Genomic DNA, 14,296 nt, shown 5'->3' with positions numbered 1-14,296 from the left:
GTTCCTCTCACATGGAAACAGGATCTTTTTCTCCTAAATCTGAAGTACGAAAGGAAAAAAAGAAGAGAAGGAAAGTCATGATCCTAACTCACAAATGTCATTGCCAAGTAGGAACACCCTGTGACAAATGACAGAGGAGGTGAGAAAAACAGCTCCGGAATTGTAGCGCCACCACTCCAGGAGCTAAGCTTGGTAACAGAAATGGGAGGTGGGAAATTTTCCATTAGCAAATGATTAAATTTATAAAAACGAGTATTAGAAAGCTCCTAAATTTCATAAGCTATTGGAAACACTTAAAACATTCATATACACTGGGGAAACCATTCACTATGATATGTAACGTTAAGAAAAAGAATTTTTTTTCTTTTGAATTCCATGGAAAATGGTGTTTGGGGCTAGGGGTCGGTCACTGTGTCCAGTCCCATCACAAGACTGAGAAAGCATGCAGGGGGCTCGGGGTTTTGGAAAAAACAGGGCAGAATCAGTTAAAATTGAAATGGAGGATTATCTCTAAGATTTAGTCTCTGTAGAATTTTGTTTACAAACACTACCAAAAAGGTCATGATCGGGAGTGCTAGCTCAATAGAAGAATTCCATTATTTAAACAGGGCGGAAACGCCTTCCACTCAAATAGTCAATCTATACAATTGGATTAAGAATTGTATGCACAAATCTTTCTAGAAGTCTGTGTCTGTTTTTAGCTCTCACCACAAGTGTACACAGTCCATTGTGGCGGCTACCTCTAAACCAATTGTGTATACATGGAACTTGCAAGATCAGATCAGCCACACAGGTAGGAGAGGTGCCTGGGAGGCCAGGAGCCACCTGTAAAGCAAATGTACGTCACCCTGGTGTCCTCAGCTCCGTGGCCATCGCTGAGGACAGGGGGTGCAGGAGGGTGCTGCCAGATTGCGTAGGAATCAGAGTCAGTGGATCAGTGACAGGTTTGAAAAGCATTTTCCCCATTAGATTCTGTAGAAATAATAAGAAGTATGGGGTCAAGTGGTTATAACTGAGGGCTGGCTATGGCTCTTTTTAGGTATTTATATAATTTTTAAAACAAAATAATATAAAGGCTAAATAAATTTAAGTTGGAAAACTGGAAAATAACTCCATCTTCTATGAAAGAAATGTCAACCAGAGGTCTGGATTTGGCAAGAAGGCTAGAAACGGTTTCTCTTTGCATGCATTACGTGGGCCAGCCTGACAGCTGCCACGCAATCACTATCTTGTGTGTATTCAGCTTGTCTGAAGGGAAGAGTAAATGAGCTACAGCCAGTGAACTAACTCCGTTTTCATCACAATGACTGTCCCATCAGATAGGACGGTTTTGTACCTTTAATGTGTCACTGTTACGGGTTTGAAAGAAATAGGATAATAAATAAAAGCTGCATTCCTAGAGACGCCTAACAAAAATAGAATATTAATTTTCTTTAAAAAATTAAACATTTGGAAAATGTGATTCACAGCATTAAGTAGACTGCACGGGTCCTCAGTGCGGGAACCCTGGAGAAATATTGTTTAAACCCTCAGAGTAAATAGCAGTGCGAAACATACACTTCACGGACGAAAGTAAACTAAAATGTAAATCTTGAAATAAATAACTAACATAGAAAATAAAATGAGGTCATTGTTCACTACTCCGTAGATCTTAGGAGTCTGCACAGCTGTCACTGAGAAGTCTGCCGCCTCTGAACCCTGGTAAGTGGATCTGCCACTTGAAACTTGGAGAAAGTTGTCCTCGTGATCTGGCGTCCCAAGTCTGTGGTTTGGTGATGACGGCGGTGGACATTATGTCTGAACTCTCTACATGGTGAACATAGAAGCTGAGAATTCATTTGTTTTCAATCTATTATTTCTTCCACTGAATGTTTTCCAGAAGAGAAAACCACGAAGCAAACTGGTGCTAGGTTGCTTCTCAACTTGGAGGAGGGGATAGCACTGGGTGATTCCTGGAACAGGAACCTACCCGCCACCTACCCGCTCTCACACAGCGCGACTCACACTTTCACGCATGCGAGTCAAAGGGCGGGAGGTACCGCCATTTCCGGTAGCGACAGGGAGTATTTAAATAAATATTACGACTTCAATATCAGACTTCACATCTTGCCAGAACCTCAAAAAACTTCAATTTTTTCTTACAAAACACTTAAAATGATAATTAAAAAAAAAGACCATCGCTTCAAATTTTTCTTTGCATTTTTCTGTAAATGAAAACATTGATTAAAAAGTTCATCTATGAAAAAGTTCTCACATAGCTAAAAAAAAAATCTTCTGTACATGTATGTGTTCCCGTGTGTTGAAATTAATGGAAAATTAAAATAGCCAATGCAAGACAAAGGAAGGCAGATACTGTACACTTGCTGAGAACCTCTTCCATCACAAGATTTGCTGTCTTCCTGGTTCTGATCAAAGAAGCCGTTTCAGTCTTGAACTTGAAGCAATAAAGAAGCTACAAAAGGTGCAGTGTATTTGGCTGAGCGGCCCCGGGTACATCAGCAGTGGTGACATTCACCAAGTATGACTCTGCACTACACCGTTGGGCCAATCAGACGAGCTTCCCTCCCAACACGCTCCCTTACCTGGAGTATCTACAGTCCTACGTGGATGTTTTAAAAACTTGCTGTCTCACATTAAAAAATAAGTGCATCGGGTAACTTTGTACATTCAAGTCACTTCCTAAGGCAAAATGTCTCCCTTGTGTACTCCCAACTGCTTTGGTATTTGCTTCAGTTAACTGGGGTGGACTCGGGTGTTGTTGCATGCAGGTTGATTTGGTGTGGACTTGGGTAGACAAATGCTGGGAGCATGCCTTAGATCAACCTACTGATGTGTTTGAAAAGTCTGAGAGTTCTGAATGGGGCTCAAACCACTCGCTCGTCCAGTCTACACTCGCTACATCATGCCGTGAGCAGCCTTTACCACAGCAAAGGCATTGAATTAAGGCGTGAAAAATCTCATGCCCTCCTAACAGGCTTCATTCTGTTCTTAAGAACCATGCTTTAGGAGATTAAGACTCTTTCCGATGACTCTGATGAAAATGGAAAACTCCACCTGTGTAGACCACAGACTAGCTGTGGTCTAAGAAAATGCAGACCTAGTTGCTGGTGTGTCTCTATACCCCATCCTGCCCACTCTTCCTCCCTGGGCATCTCATCAGAACTCTCCGCCTTTGTCTCTTGCTTTCTTTTTTCTTTCTGATTCTTTCTCTCTCACTCTCTCTCTCTCTCCTGCAGTTTCTTTGTCCCTCTCTCCTGCCTCTCTCCCTCCCCTCCCACTGACTCTCTTTCCCTCTCTCTTTCTCTCTCTAAGATAAATGCCAATACCTAGCAGAAGTCAGTTGGGTGCGCGAGTGCATGGCTTCCAAATGTTCAGCAGAGATGAACGGGGGGTAGGTAATTTTGCAATAACTCGAAATCTATTGTGGGAATGTGGTTACTTCCCTTAGCGGTCGGCGAACATTGAGAAATGTCAGTGACTTTCATCACCATGACATAGTAGAACATCTGGCAGGTAATATAGTTCAGTGACTTAATTAGATGAATGGACGCTTTAGAAAAGGTAGTTTCAAATTCAAGAATTTCCGGAAACACAGTTCAAATCCTGTGGTGCGGCCGGCTGCGGTTTCTACAGTTCTATCTTGCATGCGGGGAAGGACTCGTCTTGCATGACCACTGTACTACTGCTTGCTAAGACCATGATGTTGAGGTCCTGCTGCTTCTCGTGGGTCTCCTGGTACCACTCCCTCATCACCTCGGAGTCGTGTGTTGGGATGAGAGTCACCTACAGAAGGGGAGAAAGGGGGGATATTTAAAGAGCAGTAGGGATAAACACCAGGAGTAAAAAAATGAAACAAGGTGTCTGTTGGATCACTAGCAGAAAGGGATAAAAGAAAAAAAAAGTCCTTTTCCCCAAAAATGCAAATGAAGCTCTCAACTAATGTTTTCCAGGAACCACAACCAAGCTGTAAAAATTAGAAGTTTATTTTTAATTCTTATTTATTTATTTTTTGGGGGGGGCGGTCATTGAGGGGAGGAATTAGAGCCTAGAATCTGAATCCCCTAGGAACTTGTAGTTCATCCATGTAAATCTCACTGTTGGTTTTTCAAGGCCGTAGGGATGAGAGCTGTTGGGTTAGGTATCGTCTCTCATGTTTCCATTAGCAGCGGGCAAATGTTGAACAGACTGTACTCCATACTTGATGCAAGAAGTTTTAGATCGAGCAGGGCGGTGGTGGCACACGCCTTTAATTCCAGCACTCGAGAAGCAGAGGCAGGCAGATTTCTGAGTTCGAGGCCAGCCTGCTCTACAGAGTGAGTTCCAGGACAGTCAGGGTTACACAGAGAAACCCTGTCTCGGAAAAACAAAAACAAAAACAAAAGGGAAGTTTTATATTGTAGCTCAAACCCTCAGAAGCCCACCCGTTGCCTGAAAACAGAGACTGTGTGCTATAGGAGTGGAGTACCGATCGGTACTTGTTATGTGAATCAGATAACCAGTGATCAGAGCCCAATAGGAACCTGCAGGCTGGATGGTTCACAGCCAGCCCTAGGGGGCCGGAACTGAACAAGGCCCTGAGAGACAGTGGCACTACTCTGGAATTTCACCTGGAGACTCGATCCCCACGTACCTGGCCCAGTGACCCTGTTCCTAGCTTTAGTCTCCTAGTGAGACACAAATGAGTAGAGACAATTCCTTAGCAGCAGTTCCACAGGCTCAGGACAACTTCACTTCACACATACAACAGCATGCAGGGACAAAGGGACAGCAATTCATTTCAGGTCATTTTACCAGTGCATGGACTCTGCCTTAGGTAAGGTGGTTCTCTGCTACTGCCACTGACAGTGGCAAGTGTCAAGGATGCCACCTTGAGCTATCTTCTGTATGCCAAACTGACCTTTTATTTGACCTTTTGCATGAACTGCAAGTACCTAGCTGATTTCGATTCTAGGCTCCCCTCAATGAAAAACAAAGCCTTTTAATTTTTATAGTTTGGTTGTGGTTCCTGAAAAACATTTGTTGAAAACTTTATTGGCATATTTCACATGCAATACTCAGGAGGTAGGACATGTGGATCTGCAATGACAAAGATGCTAATTTCAAAATGGTTCCTTCTCTTTGCCTCTAGCTCTAGCTCAGAGGCAGCTCAGACGTAGGCCTCATGCTCTTACCTGCATGTTGCTTCCCCACTGAGCCTTCCCTTCCAACAAGGCATCCAGGACAGCCCGGCTGGGCTCCTCGGCGGCAGGGTCGTTCCCACTCACCACGTAGTAAGATGACCTCACTCTCTTGAAAAACTCGACATCAACGTTCTTACTGTTGCTGTGGTTGGGAATATAGCACAGGTCTAAATACACAGGGAGGCCTGGAGGCACGGTGGACGACTTGGCTGTCTTCGTGGTTCCTGATCCTTTGGTAACAAAGACAAAGCAAGGGTCATGGCAGTGTGAAGACACAGACACATCCACGGATCCCCAGCTGGGGTCTCTGGGACATGAGAAGGATGGTAGGAGTCGCAGCTCCCTGGCACCTCGTATAGGACCTCAAACACTAGGGTTCGGAGGAATTATACCATGCCTGTTTGTCATCTCAATAGGAGAAATTGAAAATAAGAGTTTTCTGGACTTTTTTTTTAAAAAAAGAATTAGTGCCAGGTAGTGGTGGCACATGCCTTTAATGCCAGCACTCGGGATGCAGAGGCACATGGATCTCTGTGAGTTCGAGGACAGCCAGGTCTGTTATATAAAGAAACCCTGTTTTGAGAAAACCAAAAATAAAATAAAATTAAATTAAATTAAATTAAATAATTAAATTAAATTAAATAAGAGTGCTCTCCATCCAAAGGATCCACTAGTACTAATGTGTATTTTAGTTTGAAAATCTTTATAAAACAGAGGCTCAACCTATGGATCCTGACATCATATGGAATTGAACAACGAAACATGAATGGACAAATATGGTTTTCAGCAGTAAGAAATTTCTGATTGCCCATTGAAATTAATTTAAATTCAGACGTAATTATGCATGGGTTTCTGGTCGCGTGTGCAGTGTGGCCCACACAGCTGCATGGCAGCCCTGGTTCTAGCCCCACAGTGTGTCCGCGGCAACTGCTGTCCTACTGTGCAATGCGATGGACGGTGTCTGAAACACACTGCTCTTGTAGAAACAGAAGAGTTGAATTATGGGAAGCAAAGATTTCTCCTAGTTTTCTACCACTGCATCATCATGGAAGTATCAAACTAGAGTTTATCTTTGAATTGGCTCATGCTAGAATGATTTAAAAATAAAACGCTGATATTTGAGTAAATAACTTGAGCTTCAGGGGAAAAATGGTTGAGAAATTTGGGGTTGGAACTTGGAAATAATGTCCAATAATTTCCAGAATGGCAAGAGCCTATCTCACAAAACAGAAGGCAAGCCTTAAGCCATCGACAAGGAATGGAGACCGCTGGGTATCAGTGGCAAATGGGGAATCTTCAGACATTTCTTTTTTTGTTTGTTTGTTTGGGGTTTTTTTTGTTTTTTGTTTTTTGTTTATTTTTGGATTTGATTTTTTTCGAGACAGGGTTTCTCTGTATAACCCTGGCTGTCCTGGAACTCACTCTGTAGACCAGGCTGGCCTCGAACTCAGAAATCCACCTGCCTCTGCCTCTCAGAGTGCTGGGATTACGGGCGTGCGCCACCACCGCCTGGCTCGTCAGGCATTTTTACTTAGCTTCTGCTGAGTAGACTTCCTGTCTGAGAAATCACTGTGCTAGCAAGGCGAAGGGTAGGAAGGAGACACCTACCCTTGAAAGTTTTCCTCTTTTTCTACTCGATAGTTATGGGTCAACTGGAATTGCATTGTTCACTAGCAGGTAAGAAAACACAGCACATGTTTCAACGGGCACATATTGCCTAAATGATAGGTTTTTTTTTTTCCCAAATGTGTCAATTTTTATAATTTTACATTTTAAATTTTATAGAACTAAATATCGGGCCTAGCAAAATTGCAGGTCTGCCAGGGAACCTTTGGTCTACCATACACCTTTGGGAGTTCCTGACCTATCACCCTGATGTGATTTTTTAAGGTCAGCCCGCCTGAAGCCTCCCAGAGCAGCCTGAGACACACATCCTTACTTCTGACCGGTTTGTAACAGGCCTGAGGCTGCGTCCAGAATGATATCAACCCAGCAATTCCAGCCCACGGATCCCACCAGCCATATACACTGCTATCTCTAAGCCACACCAGGCCAGGAGGTGAACCTTTAAGCGGAAAAGGAAGGCGGAAGAAAGGTGAAGCATCCGTCTGTGTGCCAGCAAAAAGACAGAGTAGACAGGCTTTCAAGTAACCCCGCCTACCTGCCGCTGCCGTCTTCGCTGACTTGGATGCAGACGCGTTGGCTGCGTTCTTAGTCTCCTTGTCCTTCTCTTCGCCGCGTGTGGCTTTGACCTCAGGAGTGGTGGTGGTCTTCGTAACTTTTTCCATGGACTCTTTCTTCTTGGGAGAAGCCACTCTGGACACCTTGTCAGAGGATTCCTTCAAAGCTCCCGGTTTAGGGGACGCTGCTAAAGGCTTGGACTTCCCATCACCCTTTTTGACAGGTGAAGAGGACTTGGTCTTCGTGCCTGGCTTCTTGGTCTTGGTCTTCTCCTTCAGGTCCTTCTTCAGAGCCTTGCCTAGGTTCTGATCAATAGCCAAGGCCTCTGGGTCCACCATGGACACATCAGGGTGACGAGGAGAAGGGCTTCGGTCTTGCATGGGGGCAGGAGGTGGGTCCATGTGTTTGTATGTGACGGTTTTGTCTGTGGGGATGGTTTCTGACTCGTCTTCGGAGTCAATATTGGCGTCGGCTGTGATGGAGGGACACTCCTCCGTCTCTGGGGGAACATCAGAGTCCGTCTGGGATGGAGCTGACTCACTGACCGAGGTGGGTGGGGTTTCATCGCATTGCCTTCCCTGTGGTTTTCCTCCTGAAGGTGGGGGGGCGCCTCCAGACTGAGTGAGTGGCTTCTCGGATTCTTCAGTGGGCTCTTCACCAGCAAACCACTCGAGAGGATTTGGATTAATGAAGGAAGGCGAGAGCTCAGTCTTGGGATGTTTGAATTCACAGGAGGACACCAGACATAAATCAACATCCTGGCGTGCCTCTGAGGGGGACTTCTTTTCTGTAGTGTAGCATCGGTCTGAGGTCTCATAGGAGTATGTGGATGCCTGTGGGGTCTTGGTGATCTTCTCCATGGTCTCGTAACAGTATGCAGAGGTGTCTGGGCTCCGTGTTGTTTTTGTGGTTGTCTCATAGGAATAGCTTTCAGACTCAGGAAAGCTGGTAATTTTCTCAGTGGTTTCGTAGGAGTAGCTACAGTCGCCAAGTGTGTGGCCGCCATCCTCAGTGTCATCGTAGCCATTGCTAATGTCATCCAGGAGCCTTCTGGACCTCTCAGTCTTTTCGTAGGTGTAGCCACTTACGTCAGGGGTCCGTGTCGTCTTCTCGCTGATCTCATATGAATACCCACCCTCTTCAGGGGTCCGAGTGGTTTTCTCAGTAATTTCACAGGTGTAGCCACCATCTTCTGGGGTCTTGGTGGTCTTCTCAATGGTCTCATAGGAGTATCCACTGTCACATGGGGATTTTATGCTTCTCTCTGTCTTCTCATAGTAGTAACCACCCACATCGTGGGTCCGGATGGTTTTCTCGTGCGAGTCATAGTCGTAATCTTCTTCATCTGGAGATCCGGTGGCATTCTCGGGCTTTTGATAGGCATAGGCGAAGTCACCGGGTGTCTTCCCTCCGCTGTCCTTCTCCACACTAGGTGTAGTCAAATCTTGGTTCAAGGCCAGATGATGTTGCATCGTATCAAATAACGCTGAGGAGCGGAAGCCATAGGGCTCCGCGGTTGCTGCATCTAACGGTGGGGAAGAGGAGGCTTGGCGAGCTCCTGCAGCCTCTTTAGCTGCAGAGGTAGAATCTGAAAAGCCAGGTGAATATAAAGGTGAGGACTCTCGTGGGGTGAGTGGAGAAATATCAGATTTCGGAGAGAGTTTCTCTCCTTCCAGGCTCTGCACTTTTTCGGACGCAAGAGAGGCATATAAGGACATCTCCCTGGGAGGAATGACATCAGAGAGAGTGTCTTCCTGAAGAGGAGAGGCTATCTGAGAAGGGGTGTGAGCAGAAGAGGTGGATGGTGAAGCCTCTACCTGAGACACAGAGAGAAGCTCAGACAGATCGTTATCCTGGGTGTAGGACGGCTCTTCCATTGGCGGGATCTTATGTGACAAACTAGAGTCCTGGATATCAGAGGGACTGTAGTCCACCTCAGTCGGCCCATTTTCAGTGATGTGAAGCACACCAGCACCCATAGTAGGGTGATCCGGAGACTGCCGACTGAAGTCCATAGCAAGAGAATGCTCAGGGGATTCCTGGCCAAACTCAATAGACATCGAAGACTGTTCGGATCGGTGATCTTGAACTGGTGTCCTGGATTTGGCTGTCTTAGGGGAGAAGTCTGGAGGAGAAATTGACATTGGTCTTGGGCACTCTTCTTTCGACGGGGACATTTCTGTTTCCTGGAAAGTGGTAGGTGTTTGCACCACAGAAACTGACAGGGAGTCATCAACCTCTGTGGAATGTGGAGAACCCACTTCAGCATGCAGAGAAGGAGACACGTCATCTGTGGTTGGCTCTGGAAACGAGCTTGTAGCCACAGAGGCAGTGGAGACTGAGGCCACACCCTCCATGTGAGAGTAGGTGTCTTCTGCCACACCCTCATCCACAGGTGTGGCTGACTTGTCTGAGACTGTGCCTTCTGAAATGGACATCTTGGTGTCTTCTTTGAAGGAGCCAAACTGACTGACATCTATTTGTGTTGGAGATACATCTCCTCCCAATTTCCTTTCATCCAAAGCCAGAGCTGATTGAGAACTCATGATTTCGACATCACTGGTTTTCTTTTCTGGACCAAAGTCTTCCTTTATGGGTATGAAGCCTGTGCCTTTCTCTTCTTGTTTGTCTTGGTAAAGACCAGCAGAACTCAGGTCAGAAACTGGGCTTTCTCTGTCTGGGAAGCCTGGCTTTCCATTCTTTCCTTCAAAGGGGCTTTCAGAGCGTCTGCCAAGGGCCTTGCTATCAGCACTCAGGAAGTCTTCATATGCGGACTCAGACCCGATGAGGGGAGGGCTGCGTAAAGGAGACAGAACTTTCTCCACAGGAGACTCCGAGTCAGGCACGGGTTCATCCATGGGGCTTATGGAGGATCTCTCATTCTCATCTTTGGCCTCACTGAATTCAAAGCTCACCGGAACTGCCTGTGGCTTTTCAGTGACTTCTGTAGGTAGGTGACTGGACTTTTCATCGGTAGGAGATTGGTAGTAAGGTGTGTGGCCAGCACTGCCTGTCACGGACTGAGATGGTGACACTACTTCCAGAGTCTTCTCCTCAGGACTGGCACAATGTTCTTCAACTACTGCTTGGGTCACTCCAGGGGACACTGATGTTGCTTCTCCCTCTGCCGACACTTTAATCTCATTGGGTGTCAGAGAGAAATTCACGCAACGTTCACCCAGGGGAGTCTTCTCTATGGGTGATGGTGGAGACGGACTCAAGGATGGACTCTTGGCTGGGCTAAGTCTCTCATCTGAAACATCTCTGATGCCCAACTCGGTACCAGCTTTCACTTCTTTCTCTTCTGAGCAGTAAGCATCTCGAAGAGCAGACTTGCTGAATTTGTCCTCTTCCATGGACGAAGGTGGTGATATGGTGGAGGCGGAGGCGTTGTAATCCTTACCATCCGTGGCATCTGTTTTTGACCCGTCTGACAATCCGTTGAATGAGGCAACGGCCGGTTTGGAGTACTCCTGAGAATACAGTGAAGATTCGTATTTGGTGATGTTTACGAACTCCTGAGACGGGGACTCTGTCTCTTCATTATTGGTCTCGTCACTCATCACGTCACGAGGAGTAGACATCTCATCCATTGGAGTAGGCTCGCTAGATATCTCAATGGTAGACTGAGTGTATCCAGAGGTGGCAGTGAATTCCTCAGGCTGGTCTTCCCGATTCTCCTCATCTGAAGCAGTGGCCTCGCTCTCAGAGCCTCCAGGCAGGGTCTCATCATGAATTGAAGATGCAGGTTCTCGGCTAGGAGACTGGCCTCCGAGTTGCTTGGCTGATGTGCCCAGGAAGCCATACTGCTCCTCGGTGACTCCAGCCTCAGCGGCCTTGTCAGCGACAGCCATCACATAATCTTCAGCCTCCATTTTGTCAGGCTCGTAGTCTTCCTCTCTGGCATCCTCTGTTTTGTCCTCTTCACCCTCCTCCTCAGATTGTTCAGCTTCTCCTTTCTCAAGTACTTCATCCATGTCTTCTTCTGCCCGGTCGTCGCCACTGGCCACAGACTCCCTCTTCTCCTTGATGTGCACGTCCGCCTCAGCCTTGGCACTTTCGTCATCTTCTGTGGGGCTGTGCTTAGAGGCACTCCCGCTCACATTGTCTTCTCCGTCATCTTCCGGCTCCTCGGCCTCCTCAGTTTCTGCCTTCTCTTCATAGTCTCCAGCCTCTGAGGATTCCTCAAAACCAGCTCCTTCATCTTCAAACTTCTCAATGTCATCCACGCCCTGCTTCTCAACTGGCTCCAGCTCCTCAGGGGTCTGCTCACACTCCCCCTCCCCCTCGGTGGTGGTGATCCCCTCATCAGGTGACTCAGCAGAACCTTTGCTGACTTCCGTCTCTTTCTGGATGACGTAGGCTTCTTCCGGCTCTGTTTCCTTTAGTTTCTCTTCATCTTCAATGAGCTCCAGCTGAGGCTTGATGTCCTTGGCCACATCAATCTCCTCAGCCTTCAGCTCCTCAAAGTCCTTGGTCAGATCCTCAGGGGATGACATAAGGGACCTCTCAGCTTCAAGTTCTTTGGCAGGACCACTGGCCGCTATTCCAGCTGCAGCCACTGCGGCAGCTGTGGTGGCAGCGGTGCCAACAGCTGTGGCAGCTGCTTCTGCGGTCTTGCCTTCCTTTTTAATGACTTTGACCTTCCCCTTGTCCTTGAGTTTCCCAGCAGCAATAGGCTCCTTCTTGGTGGACTCTTCTTTCTTTGCTACTTTTGGTTTCAATGCAGCTGGTTTCTTTGTGTCTGACAGAGGAGTCGATTTCTTTATGTCCTTGGAGATCTTCTTGATTTCCTTTTTGGGTTCCTTCTCTTCCTTTTTAACTTCTTTCTTTTCCTCTTTCTTCACCTCCTTCTTGGCATCCTTCAGGGGTGTTTCCTTCTTCACATCTTTCTTCAGTTCTTTTTTCTCTTCTTTTTTGATTTCTTTCTTGATCTCCTTCTTCACCTCTTCCTTTTTTGGCTTCTCGTCTTTCTTGAGGGGCGTTTTGTCTTCCTTTTTAGCCACCTCTTTCTTGGGCTTCTCCTCTTTCTTTTCCTCGGGCTTTGTCTTTATTTCCTTTTTGACCACTTTCTCTTTGGTGACTTTGGGTTTGCTCTCGGGGGTTTGCTTCTCAGCTACCTCAGCTTTCGCGGGGGACTGCTCCTCTTTGCTGGTCACCTCCTTTTCTGTCACCGAAGGTTTACTTTCTGTCTTTACCGGCTTGTCTTTTTTCACTATCACTTTCTCTTTGCTTTCAACTTTGGGTGTTTTCTCCGCTTGACTAGCTTTTGTGACTTCGGGGGTTTCCTCCTTGGACTCCTTCCTCACTGATTTACTAGGGAGTGGTTTTGTGGCTGGCTTCAGACTCTCTCGGCTGTCAGCCCGCTGTTTCAGTTTGACCTGTTTCACTGGGGGGGTGGACACCTGGCCAGTGAGATCTTTCTGCGTGGCCAGTGGCTGCTTTAGGAAGTCTAGATGTTTGAGTTTTTCCAGTCCTTCTAGGATGTTGTACTGGGTGCTGTTTCCAGGAAACAGAACCCGAATGATTTTCTCAGCAGGGTTGGCTGGATGCCACACAATCAGAGATGAGACTGATGTTAAGTAGGAAATCGGGATGTCGACTTCTTGACCATTGGGCAGGATTAGTTCGGCCTTGTCTTTGTTGGTGCCAGTCCACTGTTGCATAAAATACTGCATTTCCTTGCTGCTTTTGACTGGGTTAAGCACGTACATCTCAAGTTTACCCACTCCCATTTTTTGGAACAGGATGACAGGCTCAATGGTATTGCCTACACTTCTAAATAAGGGCTCTGGTTTCATGGACAGTTTGTTTAGATACTGGAGCGTGAAGCAAGCTTCTTCTATGCTTCTCTTCATCTTGATGTTGGGTTCTGGGTTTTTCAGATTTTCAGGTACGTTGAGAAACACAACCCCCAAGTCAGGAGAGATGAGGTTTTTCATCCAGTCACTGTTGCTGGTGGACCCCTGGGAACGCTCCTCTTCCAGCTCTGCAATTTTGCGCTGAAGCATGCTATTGATCCCAGGCAAATTGTCGTCCCCAATGTGGGTGAGCAGGATGGAGTCCACGCGGTCCAAGTGCCGAATGAGCTTCCAGAAGCAAGACTTCCTCTCGGATCCTCCGTTAATGAGCATATTGAATCCGTTCACTGCGAACAGGGCAGAGTCCCCACGGCCCCCTGGGAAAATGTAACAGCAGGGCTTGGAGAGCTTCAGAAATCCGCCCGAGGTCGGGGGCTCCAGGATGTCAAAGGGAGAGGGCACTTCTACAGACTCTGAGAGATACTCGGTGAACTCAGAAAGTCCCTCCATTTCTGGCAAGATAGAAGCCGAGTTGAGCTTAATGTTGATGAAGTCTTGAAGATTGTGTCTGTCAAGGTTGGAGTTCTTCCAGTCTCCCTCCTCGGGGCAGAAGAGGGTGAGGCTGGCTTTGTTGGCAGGGTGGGTGGTGCTCAGGAGCTCCCCAATCTGGGTTTGAAAACAGAAAGAAAGGGAAAAAAAGGGTAAGTGATCTCATTGACTTACCATCATCCTCTCCATTACTGCTAGTTATTATAGGATCTCTGACTTTACATAGGACTTGGGCCCAGCACTCGGGAGGCAAATGCAAGTGGTCCCCTCTGTGAGTTCGAGGCCACCCTGGTCTACAAAGCATGTTCCAGGACAGCCAGGGCTACACAGAGAAACTCAGTCTCGGGAACAAACAAACAAACACAAAATAAAGACAAACAAAAACCTGACCATTACTTGGCCAGGGTCCTGACTAAATTATTGATAAACTTGAAGGTAGACAGCCTCTCTTCTGAGAGGCTCACATGTACCCTGTACTACCTCAAGGCCTCTACTCTAGGACCCTCTCACTGTGTGTCCTTGCCCAGAACCCTGTTCCAGTTCTAAAACTAGGGACCATCCAGGTGACTGGTGATTATGTCACAA

The 14,296-nt window shown here is 46.8% G+C and overlaps 1 protein-coding gene across 1 annotated transcript in view; it reads right to left on the bottom strand.

The window, feature by feature from the left end:
• Positions 1-1,667: 1,667 nt before the first annotated feature.
• Map1b (microtubule associated protein 1B) overlaps positions 1,668-14,296 on the bottom strand; it is a 94,315-nt gene continuing 81,686 nt past the window's right edge. The window contains exons 5-7 of the mRNA XM_052159878.1: positions 7,342-13,828; positions 5,172-5,410; positions 1,668-3,783 (exon numbers count right to left, since the gene is read on the bottom strand). Of these exons, the coding sequence (XP_052015838.1) occupies positions 3,628-3,783; positions 5,172-5,410; positions 7,342-13,828 (6,882 nt within the window). The 3' untranslated portion in view covers positions 1,668-3,627. The remainder of the gene's footprint in view (positions 3,784-5,171; positions 5,411-7,341; positions 13,829-14,296) is intronic.

This window comes from Apodemus sylvaticus, chromosome 16, assembly GCF_947179515.1.
Source record: "Apodemus sylvaticus chromosome 16, mApoSyl1.1, whole genome shotgun sequence".
Lineage (NCBI taxonomy): Eukaryota > Metazoa > Chordata > Mammalia > Rodentia > Muridae > Apodemus > Apodemus sylvaticus.
This window is presented reverse-complemented; position numbering and strand designations above follow the sequence as displayed.